This window comes from Gobio gobio (genome assembly GCF_949357685.1).
Source record: "Gobio gobio genome assembly, chromosome: 1".
Classification (NCBI taxonomy): Eukaryota; Metazoa; Chordata; class Actinopteri; order Cypriniformes; family Gobionidae; genus Gobio; species Gobio gobio.
The window spans coordinates 56,000,170-56,022,569 of NC_137097.1; the positions used below are offsets into that span (position 1 = coordinate 56,000,170).

At 39.0% G+C, this 22,400-nt stretch overlaps 2 protein-coding genes across 3 annotated transcripts in view; both read left to right on the forward strand.

Moving 5' to 3' along the window:
• dus1l (dihydrouridine synthase 1-like) overlaps positions 1 to 22,400 on the forward strand; it is a 658,813-nt gene that overhangs the window by 215,944 nt on the left and 420,469 nt on the right. The gene's annotated exons all lie outside the window — the stretch shown is intronic.
• Positions 993 to 8,774, forward strand: LOC307122700 (dual specificity tyrosine-phosphorylation-regulated kinase 4-like; the record flags this gene model as incomplete). The annotated part of the gene is made up of 11 exons (XM_079810872.1): positions 993 to 1,037; positions 3,667 to 3,787; positions 4,106 to 4,242; positions 6,546 to 6,676; positions 6,794 to 6,934; positions 7,076 to 7,214; positions 7,829 to 7,910; positions 8,037 to 8,209; positions 8,296 to 8,356; positions 8,448 to 8,556; positions 8,645 to 8,774. The coding sequence occupies 11 exons, from the start codon at positions 993 to 995 to the stop codon at positions 8,772 to 8,774; spliced, it is 1,269 nt and encodes a 422-aa protein (XP_079666998.1).

Consider the following 22,400-nt stretch of genomic DNA (forward strand, 5'->3'; position numbering starts at 1 on the left):
ACAGTGTGATTTTGATTTAAAAAACCATATCTGTTTTTTAAACGCATGTAATATCCCTTTTTTATAGCCTATAATGTTTTTACTTTGCAGTTGGCCTTTTTAAGGGGACATATGGCAGTTTTAAAATTTAATTTGCCAACATTAGTAATGATATATATATATATATATATACAGATTTTTTTTTAAATAGCAACATTTAATGTAAAATTCACATTAAATATCTAAATTTCTCAGTTTAATTCATGGTGAAAACTTGAATGTGCATAGTTTAGTGAAAGATAGCTGCCATTTACTGGAAAACGAACACATTTGCTATTTCGCAGTAGTTTGTGCATGAATGCTAGATGCAGTTGCTTTTTGTGTTTTGGCTGCTGTAGGCGCTATTTTTGTATAGTTTAACTATCATCAGCCTTTTAAAAAAGAAAAAAATATATATAATGAACATATAGAATGGGACTGGACATCATATATATGTCCAGTAAAACAAAACAAAAAAAATATGAATGAATAAACATCAATGCATTACAAAAATAAAACAGTACCAGTATTTCCACAACCTTGATACAAGGGGTGCCAAGTAAAATCTTGCTAGGGCAGCAAATTGGCCTAACCCTGATTTGGCCAGTGGTTTAAACCCCACTTTTTTAACCTCGACTTGTATCTCTTTAACACTTTTTTGCCTCAGCTCAGGACATTACATTCCAATCAGTTCCAGTGACGTCACTTAGAATAGATAGAACCGCGCTCACTGTGACGCCATATAGATGTAAAAATCTTCTCTGTCAGCTCTTCACAGACGACTCAGATAAGTCTACACTTTACCTGCGATTCACATCGATTTATACTGACGAGTGACGATACGATCAAATACACATTTCAGCCTTTACAGACATTTAAGTTACTCGTTTAACTCACTCAATCGAAAACTGAACGAACCTTTGAAGAAAACGCTCGTTCCTCAGCCACCGGCCAACGGACCAAAAGAGAAGCCCATGTCGGACTCAAGGAAGAAGCGGGTCGGGCCGATACCGGATCAGGTTTGTAATGTTATTTTCTCTAAAGTAAGTTTGAGTAAAACATGTTTACAGACTTCCAGAATCACTGGATATGATAAAGACATAACTTAGGGGTAAACATGCTCAACTAAGTCTACATTGAGACATTTTAGTGCACAGGGTATTTGTTTCAGTACAAGAAGTTGTTTAAATAAAATATGAATCTCTCAAGCAGGGCTCGACAGTAACGCTTGTCCGGGACAAGTGGATTTTTTGAAGGGGCAAGTGAAAAATAATGTTATTTCCTGAGTAAAATGTCACAACAAAAATAACTAGGGAATCACCAAAGTGCAATAATGATTCTGCTTTCAGTTAGTGTAAGTGGAGATCGATAGTGGATAATAATATAAAACGAACTGACAAGGTTGTGCTGTTGAGGCTCGCGCAACCTCTCGAGGAGAAAATCGAAAATAAATGAGCACCGCTCATACAGAGAAACTCAGTTATGCAGTTTTTATATTTATAACATATGATACAGTTAAGCAACATTACATTAAGAGTGTTGTTTTCCTGAATACCATCACGACTGAAAATGACACTGATTTCATACGCCAGTTCCATAAACAATTAATTAACATTAAGTCACTTACATTTTAGATGTAATATGGACTGTTTTTGTTCTATTTCAGCAGCGAAAATAGTTCCAACCAAATATCAGAGCAGAACCGTGACGCATCTCACAGCAACAGCCTGTTACTGAATGATTCAGCATTTTAATGAATTGGTTGAATCAATGATTCAATGACCTATTCGTAAACGACCGCCAAATTCTGGAATTAATCAGCCGTTTCACTGAATCGACTCAATGACTCACTCATTAAGACGGTCCCATGCTGCCACCTACTGGTGGTTTAGTTTCATCTTTCCAACATTTCTTATTTGTATATTCAAAAATATTTAAAATAATCTCTTAACATTATTTAATGCAGTTGTCATTTTTCAGTGTAAATGATTTAATTTGATTGGTAACTGCCCTATAGTGTCTTTTTCTAATTTAATTTATAGATAAAATTTAAGAATATAAAAGGAAAGCTGAAGCATAGCCTATATTTAATAAGATTATGGAAACATACCTTTTATAAAAAGGTAAAAATATCACAAATATAAATTTTTAAATATGTCAAAGCTGATTGAACACTGGTGAGAATATTGCTTCAGAATAGATTATATTTACAAAAAAAATGTGTGTGAACAGGCTTAATGTCGAGCCCTGTCTCACGCAATAATATTTTATTTTATTTTAAATTACAAAAGCATTTCAATTAATATATACATCATTAAAGTCTGGCTGTGCTTACATGTTTGTATCCTTTACACCCCTGTTGCCATTAAGCTTACAACATGTTTTTTTTTGGGGGGGGGCATATTATTTTATAAAGATTAACTTGAAGTGACAACCATCAGTTAATATTTAAAGTCTGTTTATGAAGTATTTACATAGACGCTCAATGTGAATGAGCTTAAAGGGAGCACACTGAGCTTTATTGGAACAGCAAAACGTTTTTTTATTAATGCATATTAGTTAATTTAATTTAAAAGGATAATTTTGCTAAATAAATAATCTAGGTCATGTATTAAGTTCATACATATTTTAATATGAACAGCTATTATTGAAAATATCTATTAAATTGTACTTGATGTCACACTGTAGCTGGGATTTTCATAGTAGTGCACCTTTAAGCTGTTCTTTAAAAATGACAGCAGTGTAAAACCACAGAACACCAAGAAACTATAAATGTATAATATAATGGATTTAAAAGTGCAAGCCAGTAATGCCTGTGAAGTAATACATTAGTGTAATCTTAAACAGCTAAGCTAACAATGATCTGTAGCATCTGCGCTATGTTGCTAAAACGATCTTTTGGATCGAACTGTAATTAATAATTTCCCACTACCAGGTTCCAGGTTATAATATGCAAAAGTCTAAACATTAATCTCTTAATTTTGCAGTAAGAAGTTATACTTATCTAAAACAAAGGCTTAAACGTCTAAACAAATGCACATTTAATGGGCTACTCTTCTGGTAAAAGTTTTCAGACAGCTTTCAAAATGACCATCAGACAGTGTGAACACATAGATACCCATATCTCAGAGTGCAATGGTCTGATTAGCTTGAAATTACTGGAGACATATAGTAACAAACACATCAATTGGTTAAGGCATCAAGTAGGATGATAAATATTTTTTTCTTTTTATAATCTGAGCTCAAAGATGTAAGTGTGCTTAATGGGTACTTGATATTAATAGGTACGTCGTTTACCCTAGTATTTCACAGGCAGTGTATTTACGTGCATAATTATTTGTTTGGTCTTTTAGATTTACATGATTTTGCAGTCAACAGGAATTGTAGTGTTTATACTATATACATAAATCCAGTGGTCAAATGTTATATGGCCTCTCCATTTTCTGTGTAATTAGTAACCTGACTACTAGCGGCTGGTCTGCATGTGCAATTCCACAAAAAAGTGAAATGTAAATATATTTAAGTGGTGGGAAAATGTAAAAGCAATCATTTTTGGTGTAATTTCTTTGATGATTACAGCACTGGTCATACCTTAAGTGGACAATGACATGTTATTGAGGCTAACTTTGGTTATCTCCTCTTCTTTAGGTGTTTCCAGCCAATACTCCAGTGGTCGCACAGGGTATCGAGCGGCCCCAGCAGAGTGGACGATTGTTAAACCGGCCGTCCGAGCCTCTGCCCAAACTCAGCCCATGCACCTCTCAAAAGAGTGTGAGTTCTTTTGCAATTATTTAAAGCACACAATAGATTAGAATCCCTGCCAGCCATCGGTAATGCAGTCACAGATCATTTCATTCATTAGATAAGACATTTTAGTGAGTGACAGGTTTTTTTTTTCCAGAAGGAAAAAAAAAAGCACACGCAAAATCCGGGGGAAAAGAAGAGAGAACCTCTTGGTGCCATAGGTATCAGATTATTAATGTTTCACCTTTAGATCATATGCATTTCAAAAAAGTTGATTTAAAGAGTGTACAACTGATGTGTTAAATATGGTAAACTCTTTTTTTTTTTTTGTCCCCTTTGTCAGAGGCCATTGGAAAATATGGCAGCTTGCTGACTGAGTTTGAGAAGAACGAGATTCTGGAATACTCAGAGATCTGGTTTCTCGGCCTGAAAGCTATGAAGACCCAAAAACATGATTACGCGAATGGCTATTATAAGATGGTATGTATTGTCATACATGTTAAAGAGCCCCTATTATGGATTTTTGAAAGTTAACTTTCATGTGGTGTGTAACATAGATAAATGAATGAAAACCAGCGATATATAGATCAGCGATGAAAACATCCTGCAAAATTTTTAATCTGAAAAAGCCGTGTATATAAAGTTATTGTCTCTCAAAAGTAAGAGTCGCAAGCCGTTTCGTTGTAACATCACGACGAAACATTAGCATTATTGCCTGTCTACTTATTGCGCGCGCAGACACCAGGGAAAACTTGAACGGCCTCCAACACTGCACCAAATACTGGATAGCATCATGTCAAGAAGACACTGTGCTCTACAATGTGTTTATAAGCCTTTATCACAGAGGAATTGAATACCGGAAGTGCACGTCGAAGTAGTGTATCGAATCTTCCGGTTATGCATGTTTTCAATGTGCTGTTAACACCTAGCTGAACAAACGTCCCTTAAAATAAGCATCTGGAGGATGATTTAAAAATCCGGACATTTTCAGAGACAGGAGAAGAGATAAACTGATCATTACTGTGTACAGGATTTTCCAAACTCTGCTGAACTTGTAGTTTTTAAATACAACATAAGCCGAGGGTCGTAAACATGCGTGATTATTTCACCCCACGGTGTCAGTGCTCGTCTAAATAGTGACTGGGATGAAGTGTGTGTGAGACCTGACGAATAAGATCTGATTGAACATTTTTATTTATTTTTATTAAATATTTTAGTCATGATTCTGTCATTTTTCATTGACAATCATTTCACTGTACATGTAATTCACACATTTATGCCAAAATTCAGTTAACAAATTACTGTTTAAGATTAATTAAATATAGCTTGGTCCTACCAGACTCACTTACATTTCATTTGTACAAAGAGTCTGGCCGCTCTCCATTGACAATTGACATTAACCTACCTCAAACTGAGTAGCATCACTGAGAAACGCCCTGCTCAAGGTTCGGGTTGAATAACCAGTTCTTCCAATGTTTCATTGTCGATTCGGACTCGCGCTGGGATTGGTGTAAAATCAACAAAATCATTATTGTCTTTACAGTGCGTAGCTTTAGGAAGCCTCAGCTGAAGTTCAGTTATGGTAATATGGACATTTGTTTCCGAAATACGCGGTAGACCAATCACAACAGACTGGGCCATCTGACCAATCAGAGCAGGCTCGTGTAAAGGAGGAATCTAGAGAGACTGATCCGTCGAGTTATTTGAGAATCATTGAACATTGTGGTGGTGTGCAATGTATATTATGAGAAAATGAAGCTGTTTTTTGACCTTTGATGCATGTAAACATGATGCATGTCCGCTGTCACGGACCTTTTCCTGGACCGTTCCCACCTGGTGGAATGACCTGCCTATCTCAATTCGTGCGGCCGAGTCTGTAGCCATTTTCAAAAAACGTCTAAAGACACATCTTTTCCAGCAACACCTGACCGATCGAGAATAGCACTTATCATTCTATTCATTGTCTGTCTGTCTAATTTATTTATAAAAAATAAAATAAAAAAAATTCTGTTCTGTGCTAGACTAACTGAGACTTGTTACAGCACTTGCATATTGTTGATATTGTTGCCCTTGGACTGCTCTAGCTGCTTCTATTGCCCTCATTTGTAAGTCGCTTTGGATAAAAGCGTCTGATAAATGACTAAATGTAAATGTAAACCTGTTGTTGGAGACCTCCGAAACTAAATTAGGAAACTTTAAAATAGCATAATACTTTAAATGTTCAACATATTCGGTTAAGGGATAATAATGTGCAGCCATTTAGATGTTATTGATTAATGATAAGTTAACTGTGTGGATGTACATTATTCCAATTATTACACAGCTTGGCACATTTGGACACAAATATTTACATATTTTAGTACACTTGTAATAAACTCCAAGCCAGCATCTTTTAGCCAAGATGAACAAACAAGTTCAAGCACCAGACGCTCTTTTGGCATCAAAAAACTATTGTCAGGATTTACTAAAGACACGCAGTGATAAATTAGAGCTGAAAAGGCGTCGACAGGTTATTTTTGCGGCATTTGTAGGAGTTCCCCTTTAAGGCACAAAATGTATTTGAAATTGTTTTAAAATCATACTTGTATATTATCCTAAGTAAAAATTTAAAAAACTATTACCGTCACCGTGGCAACAAAACAAAAATAACAATATTACAGTCATATTAATGCTGAAGATTTGCTTTTTCAATACATATAGTCCATAACTGAGATGCAAGATGGCACCAGCAGCTGTGAGCTTCTGTTTCTGGATGGTAAATGTGTCTTTTGTGTTGTTCACAGGTTGCTCATGACCACATTGCCTATCGTTATGAGGTGCTTGGAGTGATGGGTGAAGGTTCATTTGGTCAGGTGCTCAGATGTCGGGACCACAAGACCAATGAGATTGTTGCAATTAAAATACTGCGCAGAATGTATGTACATTTGAACTAAATATGTTTCATTTAAAATAGATTTGTAACACAAAACTGTTGCTGCTGTTTGGCTGGAACTCTTCAGGTTTAACCCAGTATGTCTCTGTTGTGTAACAGAAAAGATCAAATTGACATGACAGAGGTCAAGATTTTGAAGTTTCTGCTCAAGAAAGAAAAAGACACCAGCACCAGGACCGTCCAAATGAAAGATGACTTCATCTTTCGCAAACATCTCTGCATCACCTTCGAGATTTTGGGGTGAGTGTGAATGAGAGTATAGATTTTAGCAGTTTCTAGTTGCAGCGATTTTTCGAAATACTAATGCATTGGTAGCTACATGTAGCAGAAACTCAGATCTTAATCAGTTTCTAAAGGACGTGTGTTTTTATCTCTGCATAGATCAAATCTGTATGACATTCTCGACCAGCAACACCGCCAGGGCTTTTCCATGAAGCTGATCCGTCGTTATGCCCGCTCAATGCTGAAGTGTCTGCTGGTGCTTCACGATGAGAAGATCATTCATGGTGACCTCAAGCCTGTAAGTTAACTAACAATCAACATTGCAATCACAATAACCCTTGTGCATCCTTAGGAACATTTTTGGCTTTTTCAGTTTTGTTTTTTTGATAACTTTGCCTGTGCTAATGCTAACTGCATACAATTTTGCCACAGGTGTGTATTTTATTGGAATTTTACCCGTTTCCTTTAAAAAAAGAAATTTTGCACTAGGTACACAAAATACTTCCTCATAGCATCATTTGGACAAAAATGTCCCCATTGCAATTTTCAATTTTCAACATATTTCAAATATATATATATACACAAAACATTAGTGTATATATATATATATTTATAAAATATTATTCATAAATCGTTTTCATAAACAAAAACCTCTATAACTTTTTTGGTTTTTAAACTTTTTTGACTTCAACAATAATCTGCCAAGGGTCTTCTTTAAAATGAGACCAAACTTAAGTCTGTGCTCCCAAAATTATTTTTTTTATTACGGTTAAATTTTTGTCCTCTATGTGTAACTTTTTTTTAATTGATGCACAAGGGTTAAGTATACAGATTTGTTTGTCTTTGGTCTGATGCACTGTTAGAAGATCTACAGTGAAATCATCTGTTCTATACTGTTTTTGCTCTGTATAGGATAACATCCTGGCGATTGACAAAGAGCACTCTGACATCAAGGTGGCTGATTTTGGATGCAGCTGCTATGAGAATGAGCAAGGTGAGTTAAGTTATAGAGGCTTTGAATGTGAGAGAGTAAGTGTTTAAATATGTGCGAGATTTGGTTTTATTTGGGATTATTCTTGCATTTTCATGACCATCCCCTCTCTCTCTTCATCCATTGTAGTTCGCAACTACATAGGAGCTCGATGGTACCGTGCACCTGAGTTGCTGATAAAACATCCCTACGGCACTGCCATAGATATGTGGAGCTTTGGCTGTGTCCTAGCAGAGCTTCACACTGGGGGGCCCATCTTTACCGGCAGAAATGAGCTTGATCAGCTGTCCTGTATAATGGAGGTAAAGGCAGTGTATGAAAGTCTCCTTTCAGAAACATGAATATTCATTTAATGTCCGAGTTTATATTGATTGTGTTTATTGTTTAGGTGCTTGGAATGCCTCCCATTGATGATAGAAAAAAAACTGAATTTTGGACTGCGTTCATTGGTGACCTCAAAACACACACACCATGTGATTTTCTTTCAGTTGTTTTTAGTCTTCTATATGTGCTGAACTAGTGTGTTTTGTTCTATTATAGCTCATAATTCGAAACACAAGACTGTAGCCAAACCCAAATCTAGACCTCTGGACAGTATTCTGGGGCACTCTGATCCAGACTTTTTGGATTTTGTGAGAAGCTGCCTGACGTATGTTCATTTTAAGTACTATACAAGAGATTTGTTTATTTGTCTGATGAATGTAAATGTACTGACCATGTATTACTAACCTTTCCAGGTGGGACCCCAAGATGCGCATGACACCACAGGAAGCCATGCAGCATAAATGGATCACTGGGGGTTACAGGACTCATGTCCCTCACAGAACTCATAAGCAGCCAAAGGACAGCACTGGGGAACCATCTTAGGACTCATGTCCCTCACAGTACTCATAAGCAGCCAAAGGACAGCACTGGGGAACCATCTTAGGACTCGAGTTCTGAGATGGTTCCCCAGTGCAGAATGAGCGTGAAAGGCTGGCACGTCTACAAAACCTGTACAATCCAAAGAAAATATCAAGATTCAAGCCATCAGTCATCCAGGTCAAACCTGAATAAGGGCATCAAACTGGCCAAGCACATCCACAAGCTAAGGATGGAGGATCACTTCAAGAACAACTCTGACCCCCGACGCATGTGGCAAGGCATCCAGGCCATCACAGATTACAAAACTACAAAAAAAATTAAAAAGGTAAAAACTTGTAAACCAACATAACAAAAAAAGAGAATATCAGCAAATACTTTTTATATAGAATCGTGTTGTCACGATACCAAAATGATGACTTTGATACAATACCAGACTAAAATACCTCAATACTGATACTGAATCGATACCATGGCAAAAACCTGTAAAAGTAATTGAATAATATGACAGAACGTATCGGTTACGTATGTTACCCTTGTTCCCTGAAGGAAGGGAACGGAGACGTTACTTCAGCTACTGACGAAATGGGGTTTTCGCTTAGAAACCAATCGCCTTTGAGATCTACAAAACGAGCCAATGGCATGAAAATGTCATGGGTCTGCGGAATTTGCATATTGCAACCCCGCCCCACCGGGTGGGTATAAAGGGCGTTGCAATGCACACTCGCATTATGTTTACCTGCTGAAGAGCCGAGGCATGAGTGCCTGGCCGTTCCAGCGGTCTCCGTTCCCTTCCTTCAGGGAACGAGGGTTACATACGTAACCGAGATGTTCCCTTTCAGTCAGTACACTATGAGTTACGTCAGTTACTGACGAAATGGGGGTCCCAATTCAATCTCGCCACGACGGCTGTCTTCCAGCGTCCTGCGCTGACCCGAGATCCCCTGACGTGAGTCTGAGCACAAACAAGGGACTGGGCTCAACGCCAATACCAAGGTACACTGGGAAGCATATCCCATGTGGAGAAATGCAACACAATGCCTGCCCGAAGGGAGGACTGAAGAATACACACATGACCACTGTAGGGACTACATATGGAAAAACAGAGGAATCCAGCCACAGGTGGAATATTTCAACCCCAGGGGTGGCAAGGTGTCTTGCCAAGGGAAGACACGTGCTCGAAGAGACTTACCGTGGAAATACACATGTGGGGGTTTCATTTTATTTCATTGAAAGGAACTTCAACTCTACAGATTGCAGGGGCTCAAAGGGAGCTTTCTGCAGGGCAGATAGAACCACTGCAAGATCCCAAGAGGGCATCTGAGGAGGGCGAGGCGGATTTAGTCTCCTCGCCCCCCTCAGGAACCTGCTAACCAGGTCGTGCTGTCTAACTGTTTTAGAGTCCACTAGGTCATGGTGAGCCGATATAGCAGCCACATAGACCTTCAGAGTGGAGGGAGACAGCCTTCGCTCCAACCCTTCTTGGAGGAAGGAGAGCACGGACCCGAAAGGGCATTTCCTGGGGTCTTCTCGCCGAGGAGAGCACGAGTGACAAAGAAGTTCCACTTCAACGCATAGGCCTGTCTGGTAGACGAGGCCCTAGCGGAAGTGATGGTGGTGAGGACCCGAGGTGGCAGCGTACTCAAACCTGCCGCGTCCCGTCCAGGTCCCACACGTGCAGGTTCCAAAGATCGGCAAGTGGGTGCCAAAGGGTGCCCCGTCTCCTAGTCAGGAGGTCCTTCCTCAGAGGGATCGTCCAGGGAGGGGCTTTCGCAAGGAGTACTAGTTCTGAGAACCAGGTCCGTCCGGGCCAGTACGGGGCGACCAAAAGGACCTGCTCCCTGTCCTCCCTGATCTTGCACAGAACCTGTGCGAGAAGGCTCACTGGGGGAAACGCATACTTGCATAACCCATCACGATCTTTAAGATCACTAAACTCTGGGCTTCTGGTAATACTGAGGATATCTAAGTCCACTAAAAGAGGTAGAACGTTTTCATATTTGGCACCTAAACTATGGAATAGCCTTCCTAATAATGTTCGGGGCTCAGACTCACTCCTCCAGTTTAAATCTAGATTAAAGACGCATCTCTTTAGCCAGGCATTCACATGATGCATCTCCTAACCTTGTACTCTATAGTTATATAGTTATATATAGTCATATGCACATGAACGTCTTTGCTTAATGCTTTGAAAAGCAGCTACGCTAATTATTTTTCTGTTCTGTTTAATCTCGGGACGCCCATCCCGAGGTAACTAGAGAGTCCGTCAGCTCCAGTCTGGATTGAGCATCTCGTGAAGACTTCAGATGACCATCACCTGTGAAGAGAGGACTCAACTCCTGCAAGGACTTCAGATGACGCAGCTCTGCATCAACACGCACCCTTGCTCATCTCTATATACCCTATTCATTAACAATATGTATTCTTATTTCACTTGTTTCTGTGCCATAGTTATTACATTGATTAATAATAGATAGTTAGCTAATCTGTGTGCTTGTATACACTGACCTAAAGGATTATTAGGAACACCTGTTCAATTTCTCATTAATGCAATTATCTAATCAACAAATCACATGGCAGTTGCTTCAATGCATTTAGGGGTGTGGTCTAGGGCTGTGTATCACCAACAATGTCACGATACGATACGCATCACGATACTGAAGTCACGATACGATACGTATCACGATATGGATTAATTTGGAATTAAATTTATTTTGAGCAGAGTTTAGTAACAGTAATATCTGTTTATTGAATAACCTGTGTTAGAACAGTTGTGATAACTGAAAAACTATTTTGTTTTTGTCATTAAAAAAAACTATGAGTTAAATGAAATAAATACATTTTCACAAAAAAATATGGAAAGGCTTGGATCTAAAACAAATTTGGGAAAACAAATCTCTTAACTAATGCTGTAAACTATGGGAGTCAGTTATATAATAGTAAAGGTAAAAATTAACTGATTTGTACAAACACTTAAATTACACTAAATTACATTGTTTTTTATAATAATAAAGTTATAATATTAACTTTACAAATTACATAAATCATACATATTTTTTTAAAAATATAAACATTTAAATGGTGGCTGTCATAAAAACTTGCCAGATTTATTCAAACATGGAAGAACATTACAAATTATAATGAATATGGAATATGGTGCATATATTTAACAAAATGCTCCTCTCTAGAGTCAATTTTTCTAGCTGACTAATGAGTTTATGGACACTGGATATGTTTTTTTCTGAGGTAACATAAATGTGATGTTACATGACATTGTAAGCTGTTTTACTGACGCCTTTCCGCGTTTGAAACACTGATCAAGTGATTCGAGATTATACGCATTTCGGTAAGTTGTACTCTTATCTTTTAACACACGTTCAGATGTTCATTCATGTTTAATTTGCGCTGTAACTGATATTAAAGGGGTGGTAAACCACGATTTCACTATTCTAATTTTTGCTTGCGTCAGTGGCGGAGCTAGACTTTAAAAACAGGGGTGGCAAAGGGGTGCAAGGTGTTATTTTGGGGGGGTCAATATACAAAGTGTTCAATTACACTAAAAATAAATTATTTACCACAAAATGTATATAGATTAAATTAAAGTTGTTTATTTTCCAAAATGTACACAATTATATATAAGTATACAGCAAAAATAGAACAACAAGTATTCAAAGTGCTCCTTGGACTAATTAAGTCCAAGAGAAAAAACTGAGGTAAACTTGGACCTATCAAAACAAGGCAGGACTAGACAGATGTACACATTCAAACATGTACCACAAGAATAATAGTAGATATTAGGGGTGTAACGATTCGTTTTAACAACGATTCGATTCGTATCACGATTTGAGGTTGTCGATACGATTCAAGGACGATATTGATTCATTTAGAACGATACGATCCGAAACAATTCAGTGACTTGAAATCGATTCAGTAACTTTTTAGCCAAAAATTGTGTGACTGAAATAAATATCTGGATACTGGTCATTGCAGGTGAAGTTTCCTAGACTCCTGTTGTTTCTTGTAAGGGAATCAGGTATCAATTAATTATGGATATAAACAAACAAGTAAACAAAAATTAATGGCAAATGCATTCAAATTTTATTTGAATAAAATGCAACCAACAGTTTAGGTTGAATTAACAGGAAGTTAACCTTTTCTGCTCTCATTTTCAATATTCAATACATTTTCAATAAAAGCACAGTAAGTGCAACCAACATTTCAACAGTAGGTTAACCTGCTACTTCTGCTTTTGTTTTCCAACATACAAATATTACAATATTAATATAAAAAAATAAAGTGCAACTAACTTCTCTTCAGGTTTAATTAAAAGTAGGTTTACCTGCTACTTTTGCTGTTGTTTTTCAACATTAAAATAATACAAATACAATATTAATATCAAAAATAAAGTGCAACCAACATTTCTTCAGGTTGAATAAACTGGCTGAACCTGCTACTACAGGGCTCGACATTAGGCCGGTTCACATGCTTGTCCTTCGGACAAGTAAATCTGTCATTCACTTGTCCGAGTAAAACATTTGCTTGTCCGGATTTTTTTTGTAAATATAATCTATTCTGAAGCAATATTCTCACCAGTGTTTAATCAGCTTTGACATATTTAAATATGCATATTTGTCATATTTGTACCTTTTTATAAAGGGCATTTTTTCATATCTTATTAAATATAGGGTATGCTTCGGCTTTCCTTTTATATTCTTAAATTTGATCAATAAATTAAACTAGAATAAGACACTATAGGCTGTTACCAATCAAATTAAATCATTTACACTGAAAAATTACAACTGCATTAAATAATTTTATGAGATTATTTTAAATATTTTTGAATATACAAATAAGAAATGTTGGGAAGATGAAACTAAACCACCAGTAGGTGGCAGCAGGTGACCGTCTTAATGAGCGATTCATTGAGTCGATTCAGTGAAACGGCTGAATCATTCAAGAATTTGGCGGTCGTTTACGAATAGGCCATTGAATCTTTGATTCAACCGATTCATTAAAACGCTGAATCATTCACTAACACACAATGTTCCTGTGAGATGCGTTACGGTTCTGCTGTGATATTTGTTCGGAACTATTTTCGCTGCTGAAATAGAACAAAAACAGTCCATATTGCTTCTAAAATGTAAGTGACTTAATGTTAAATTGTTTATGGAACTGGCTTATGAAATCAGTGTCATTTTCAGTCGTGATGGTATTCAGGAAAACAACACTCTTGTTAGAGTAATGTTGCTTAACTGTATCATATGTTATAAATATATAAACTGCACAATTTTAACTGTGTATGTTAACTGAGTTTCTTTGTATGAGCGGCGCTCATTTGTTTTCGTTCTCGAGATGCTGCGCGAGCCTCAACACTTCAGAACACTTCTCTGTGCGTTCACTATGTCACCAGCAGTATTAAAAACTCGCTCTGCTGGCACACTGCTGCCAGTAATGCACAGGTAACATTTAGCAAGGGTTGAAAGTACAGGTAGCTCTTTCTCCTGGTGGCTTGATTATTTCTCGCTCGTTATCTTCTCCTCTGTCATCCGCCATGTTCGCTATGTTTTGTTTTCTTAGCGCTGCTGCTGGTGCGTGGCGATGATGTCACAGATAGGCAGACTGAATCAAGTAACGTTTAACGCCTTTATCATTAAAAGTGCTAAGAAAAAACATCCATATAAAGTCTGACGTGCTTAAATCCAATGCGTCATTTCCTATTATCGATACAATCGATTGATTACCTTTTAAAACGATGTTAGATCGATACATGTCGTCCGGAAGGCCAACTTGCCGAGCACAGATCGATGTAGTTAGATCATAGGAATATAAATCGATACATCGATGTAGTAGATGAATCGTTACACCCCTAGTAGATATATATTATACGTGCGTGCGTGTGTGTGTGTGTGTCTGTGTCATATGGTGATCGTGAAACACACGGGACATTTCACTACATGATTTCATGGTGAAATTTATTATTTTCCATGTTTATCAGGTCAGTTTTGATCAAGAACAATCCACTGTGGCTTTAAATCAGCGTGAGCAGCGCGGCAAAAATAGACTCGGCGCCGAAACGATCACTGAACCATACGTAGGCCTAATCATTTTTTTTAATTTTAAAAATGTTTATTTTCTTTGAATAATTTATTTAAATTATGACTATATTATCGTGTAATTATGTCCCATTTTTATCTAAATATTTTTTAAATGTCAAACTTTATATGACAGGATTATTTATTATGTATGATTAATATAGCCGAGCTAAATTATAAATTCATAATAACATTTATTAGGCTATAATCTATTAATTAACCTGTCTAAAAAATAATAATTCTGTCTGCCAAGCTCTGATAATGTATTGGAATATTAATATATTATCCATTAAAAAAAACTATAGGCTACCTTTAGAAGCATGGATGTGTCTGTCACCACAGTCAGACAGTCTGAGACACTGAAATGCTTCTCATAAAGTGTGCAGTTGGCCTGAGGTTCATCATGAGTTACTGGACAGACCCATTGATACCTTTTTTATATAAATTCAGTTCTATATCTGGAGATCTTGCGTTCAAACGGTGGACGCGACGCGAGCTCGACATGTTTTTAAAAAACCGCGCAAGTTTACAGGCACACTCTGGCACAGCGCATGTTCTCGAGACTCCGCCGCTATGGCAACAAAGCCCGCAATCATGCACAAATGAGCTCCTGTACTACTTATTGTGAAATTGATTTCTTTATATTTGCTATCAGTATTCTACGGAGCCCCTAAAGGGACGTGGTGGTGGAAAAAAATTAGGATGGGAGGATATTTTTTTTCCAAATGGTTTGCGTTCCCTCGCAAAACTTTTGCGTTCCCCCGAGAAACTTTGCGTTCCCACGCAAAAGTTTTGCGTTCCCTCGACCGCCGATTGACAGGAAGAGCGCTGTCGTGTGTGTGTATTTACAAGGGGAGTGTGATTGTTTGTATTTTCCTTAACTGTTTTCTTGTTTCTTTTGTTGTATAATCTTTTGGTTTATATTCTGTTATATTCGGTTAATTGTTGTATTTGTGTTAACACCCTAAGGGTTGTACATTTTGTTATTTAGTACTTTATTTAAATTGTGTATTTGTGTTGTTGTTTTTTTTATCTTTTCATTAGGAATTGAGTGTTCATTATCAAGAGGGGCGGAACTTGACTCTTGGGTTATTTTTGTGTGCTGTGCATGTGCACAGGTGTGTGTGGTGATTATATTGATTTGGTTTGTACTTTATTTGTGTTTGTTTTTTCTATTTGAGTGTTGCTGGTGTCTCAAGTCTCCCTCGACTGTTAAACCTCATTCCTATTTTGTTTATCATCTTGGTGTGTGTGTGTGTACTGCCCTTGAAGTACAAGTAACTTTGTATTTTTGTTGTATTTTTAAAGGGGTGGTAAACCACGATTTCACTATTCTAACTTTAGCTAGCGTGTAATGTTGCTGCTTGAGCATAAACAACATCTGCAAAGTTACAACGTTCAAAGTTTAAAGCAAAGGGAGATATTTGCTTTTAAAGAAATCAGTTTATAAGAACTACAGCAAACGGCCAGCAGGCGACTACGGACATTCCTCCAGGGTTGGTGAGATCACCAGGCTCAATATTTACATAAACCCCTCCTCCGAGAATATTAAATAAGGGGGGGTGAGGCCATTTTGTATCGCTGTGTTGTTGTGGTATAGTTAGGCTGGAGTGTTGTTGCCGCGATGCCGACGAAACGCTGTTATTTTCATCCGGATTGCAGGTCTGGGGTACTTGCTCTGTTCAGCCTTCATAGGGACGGGGGTGCGTTGCAGAGCGTTTAACATACAGCATGTTATATGCACGTGTGTATGAGTCAGCGGGGAACAGGCGCGCGCGGGGCCGCTGCAGCACATTTCACGGAGGATAACATCCACAATGTTCGCGAGTTCAATGCCGGAGTTGCACAACGTCAGCTGCGTGAAAAAAACACTGCCAGTGCGTGGATGCACGTCGCGCGCGCTGCACATTTTACGGAGGAAAACTTTCACAATGTTCGCGAGTTCAATACAGGATATGCACAACGGCTTGTCCTGAAAGCTGGATTTACAAACAGAAGCTGTTTACGGGCCACAACCTGTAAGTCTGATTTATATTTCATCGATGTGTTTTCCTGTAATAGGTTGTAGCAAGGAAGTAAACAGATGACAACGCTGTTCTGCAAACCAGTCTGTTAAATGCTCATTCATACTTAGCTTTATCCAACGAACACCTAACGTTACAAACACTAACGTTAAAATCTCAACAGCGAACTTGGCATTAGTGTAAATGATTCTTTGATTAGAGCTTTTATGTGTTGTTTATCTACAGGCATGCTAAACATGGTTCTGTCTGTGATTTGGCTAACTTGCTAGTAAAGCCAGTGTTAGTGTTCGTTTTGGGTTAAAAGTTCTTGCGACAGATATTTGGCTATAATCGTTCAAAAAATATAAAAGTAACAGTGCCATTCAGTAGCGATCACTATAGATCCGCAGTCTTTACTCTTGAGGAATGAACAGGTTCTGCTCGATCATCTTCACTAAAATGTTCTGGGTCTGATTCAGGCTCAGATTGGTATGTTTTTATTGACGCAATGGTTTCTAATTCTACCAAAGCACAGCCTCCAGGTAAGGGGCGTGACGTTTCCGACAAACGTGCACTAGGCGTTTAGCGAATCACAACACACTGGGCCAGCTAACCAATCAGAGCCCATCGCGTATTTTTGAGGGACTGGCTTCATACAACCCGGAAAGCATCAGACCGTTTTACAAGGAGGGACAGAGCAGTGTAGAATAAAGTTCAAATATATGAAAAACAAGGCAATTTTTTTTAAAACGAAGCATGAACACATGTTACAGTGCACCCCACAAACAAGCCTTCAAAAGAATGTGTTTTACCACCCCTTTAATATATGTGAATTTCACACTGTCCAGCATTAACTTTTAAAATATTGAATATTGCTTTATTGTCTTTGAAATTATTTATTAAATATTGATAAAATAAAAATATATATTTTTGCATCCACGTCTCTTGTCCTATTCCGGGAAAAATCTGTGTAGCTTATTTATTGGGTTCATTGAGTTTGTGTTCTTGGGCTGGGGCTCCCAGGTGGCGTAGTCATAGTACTGTGGTCTTTTCATAATTCCTCTCTTTGCCACACTAGGACAGGGGTGCGTTGCAGTGCGTTTAACATACAGCATGTTATATACATGCGTGTATGAGACAGAGGGGAACAGGTCGCATTTGCAGCAGATATATGCTGCCCATCTTAAATCAAAGCACGAGACCGACAGGGGTCGTAGGAGAAGACTGGAAAATGTGACATAATGGACAATATTCGTCTGTATTTGCAATTCACGAGCCGCGGTTCAGCTGCGCGAGACAAACACTGCCAGTGTACAACGGGTGCGCGTGGCTCCCGCTGCACATTTCACGGAGGAAAGCTTCCACAATCTTTGCGAGTTCAATGCAGGATTTCCACAACGGCTTGTCCTGAAAGATGGATTTAAAAACAGGAGCTGTTTACGGGCCACAACCTGTAAGTAATGAACGGTCAAGGGTCAAGTCAAAACGTCACTTGCCCCTTCATCAGACACATATCCTTCCAGAATGATTTTATGTTCAATATTAAAATAAGCAAGTTATAACCATTTCCTACATTTGATAAATCAGTTCACCTATAACCTCTCTATATTTAATGAGTGATTTTGAAGATTTTAGTATTATATTTGCTGTGTGATTTTGGATCCACATTCTTTAGGTGCTGCTCTGATGTCTGTGTCAGGACGTGCTGACAGGCAACTGTCCTTGGTGTGTAAAGCACCCTGGGAGTGAGAAGAGCCCAGCATGTGTTTAACTATATGTCTTCCTAAAGTGACCTCCTGCGTCATTGTGATCTAAATCTGGTCATGAGGCGACAACGAGTCTACGCATTTTTAGTGATATATGCTCCTATCTGTCTACGTGTGGAAAGTTGCTTACATTTCATGTTGTTAGAACCAATCAGAATCATTCCACATGGCAGTAATGACGTGGCTAGACCTTGAAAACAGTATAACTGTTCAGAAAATTGTATGTACGTTAGGCTGGGAGACTGTTAGAGGGAGCGCGGCCTACGAACTCCTCTTGAGCTGGCTTCTGCTGATGAAACTGCAAACTATTCTTCAGTAAATTTTTCTTTAATTAATCTGACTCTTGGTCTTCATTTTTCACTACTGGTCCTGGGTCCTAAGCTGTTACCCCAACAGTATGATTTATTTTTCGTCGATGTGTTTTCCTGTAATGGGTTAATTGTACATTGTAGCAAGGAAGTAAACAGATGACAACGCTGTTCTGCAAACCAGTCTGTTAAATGCTCATTCATACTTAACGTTATCCGACGAACACCTAACGTTACAAATCTCAACAGAGAACTTGGCATTAGTGTAAATTATTCTTTGATTAGAGCTTTTATGTATTGTTTATCTACGGGCATGCTAAACATGGTTCTGTGTTTGATTTAGCTACTAGTAAAGCCAATGTTTAGTGTTTGTTTTGGGTTAATAGTTCTTGCGACAGATATTTGGCTATAATCATTCTAAAAATACAAAAGTAACAGTGCCATTCAGTAGCGATCACTATAGATCCGCCATCTTTACTCTTGAGGACTGAACAGGTTCTGCTCGATCATCTTCACAAAAATGTTCTTTGTCCGATTCGGGGCTCAAATTGGTATGGTTTTATTGACGCCATTGTTTCTAATACTACCCAAAGCACAGTCTACCGGTAAAGGTAAGGGGCGTGATGTTTCCGACAAACATGCACTGCGGTTAGCGAATCACAACACACTGGGCCAGCTAACCAATCTGAGCCCATTGCGTATTTTTGAGGGACTGGCTTCATACAACCCAGAAACCATCAGACTGTTTTTACAAGGAGGGACAGAGCAGTGTAGAATAAAGGTCAAATATATGAAACATAATGCAATTTTTTAAAAACGAAGCATGAACACATGTTACAGTGCACCCCACAAACACAATCAAGCCTTCGAAAGAATGTGTTTTACCACCCCTTTAAAGGTGGGGTAGGTAAGAATGATCTAAAACACTTTTGTCCAAATTTGTTTAAACTTTCTTTATATGTCAATACAAAATTAAAATTTAAGTACTCTGAAAAAGAGATTATAAAAATCGAGTGACTCTAGACTTTTTAATCTGCAATAAACACCGCTCATTATTTTCGTTCAGGCCGAAAAACAAGTGATTGGCTTGGACGACTGTCACTCTCTCTCGCTACCATGGCTACCGCCGCTTTTGCTCCAGGATCTGCCCACATGCGCGCACCCCAGTGTTGCCAAGTCGGGCTACTTTAAACACTGTTGCCGCGGGCTGTTTTTCATGTCCGCGGGTTGAAGCGACCTCAATTTTTACCGGAGAAACACGACTGGGCTTGTTTTGGGCTAGTTTTGAGTAGCAATTGGGCGGATTTTGGTGTGAAAACCTGGCAACCTTGGCGCACCCGTTTGAGTTCAAGAGGCTGTATTTCTGCTGGACAGGTAATCTTTCATTTTGATTATAAATGTTTTTGGTTTATGTTTTCATGAAGCATGTCTCACTAGCACACGTAGCTGCCTAATATAGCTAACATAACATTACTTAGCATAAAGTTACAATGTTATACACTTAGCGAGCCATTAGTAGAGATAATAAATACTCAATATGCTTAGCTCAAGTTGATCGCTGTCGTGTTGAATTTCGCAAAATGTAACTAGATAACAAAATGCATGTGTAAAAGCTAGTACACCGCATCCAGGAACTTTTTTTAGAACTAAGTAAGCTTTAGCTACTACCCTCTGTCTAAACTCTTCTACCATGTTCACCGGGAACTTTACCTGCACGTTTATTTCGGCCCTTGGTTTGTTTTTATATACTCTACCAATGTTTTTATCTTGTATCTGTGTGTGTCGTAGACACTGTGTTGTGTGTGTATTTTAAACTTTACCAGTATCGTTATTCTAGCTTGAGAGTGAGTACTAAAAGACATCTTATTTGTTTATATTCATAATGATAGTTAGATTTTTTTATTACATGTGATTCTGACATGATGTCACTATATGCACTCCGCTTCTTCTTCTCTGCTTGTCTTAGGTAAATAATGCGCATTTCAGCTGACGGTCGGCGTGGCGCATTCATGTGTTTTGGGGGCCATCCTCCCACAGTGAAAAAACAATCTCCCGGGCGAATGTGCGCAAGGATTTGTTTCATTTTCAACATTTTGAACGGGCGCTTCATAAGGGCCTTGTTCAGATGTCTGAGATCTAGAATGGCCTGAGACCACCGCCCTTTTTTGGTACAAGGAAGTAGCGACTGTAAAAGCCTGACTCGCTCTGTGAGGGGTGCACCGCTCCCTTTATTAACAGTTTTGATATTTCAGTTCGAAGCACGTGACTCATGTCGCTTCTCACCGTTGTCTCTACCACGGTGCAAAAGCACGGTGGTCTAGAAGCGAACTGTAGCGAGTAACCATGTTTATTATGTTCAACACCCATGTCGAAATGTTGAAAATAGCCTGCCAGGCCTCGGCTTGCGAAGCCAGGGGTTGAATTAATTTGTGGGGCGGGTCACTGAGTAACAGGGACCTGTTAGCCCGGTTGCATTGTGCTAGTGGCACTGTGAGAGGCGGCGTGTACTGAATGGTGGCGCACGCTTAATTTGGGTCGCCGTGGAAGTGGCGCTTACCAAGGAGTGTTTGTATACAGGAGAGCACGTTTGCTCACGGGCTCGTAGACTGTGGGAATAATGTTCCCAGCCACCTGAGTGCAGGGGGCCGGGGAACGCAGAATAGCGGGCGAACACTTTATTTGGGTCGCCGGGGAAATGGTGCTTGTGTACAGGCGAGCGCGTTTGTTTACGGGCTCTTCGACTGTGGGAATAATGTTTCCAGCCGCCTGGGTGCAGGGAGCTGGGGAACATAGGGAAGTGCTTGAGTGTAGGGGTACAACTTTGATGTTGGCACACTGCCTACAGATGAACTCATAATACTGTGTTAGGATAGTGTTACTGTAAAGTGGACGCATTCTTGCAAAATTAGTCCACGTGCACACTCAGCGGCAGGGCTCTGGCAGTCATGGATAGCACATGCTCTGCAGGCGCGGGTCTGCCTGGCCACTAGAAAAAGCTCTGATTCATTGTAAATAATGTGTGGTGGCGCGCACTGTGTAGTGGGCGCCACTTACATTAGAGTACTCGCGGCGTACGCCGGCGAGCGAGTTCACAGAGGTAAACGCATAACAGCGTTAGTGTGCAACCGAGCATGTTTGACCACAGGCTAGTTATTTGCAATATTTACATCTCCAGTCACCTGAACCAAGGGAACTGGGAGAATATCAGGTTTATTGAGTGATTTTGTGGCACTGAATTAACAGTGCTTGTGCAGGAGTGCACACTATGTAGTGGACACATTACCTACAGTGTTGAACAACTCCAGCCGCCTGAATAGAGGGGACTGGGAGAAGTGATGTAGTGAAAAAAGGGCGCAGGCTTGGCCGCCATTTTACGACACCGTTATGCTCTGGACGGAGAGCGCGTGTTATGATGTAAGACGCGCTCTAGTCAGCGAACGCGCGCTGTGGAGAGAGCGCGCAA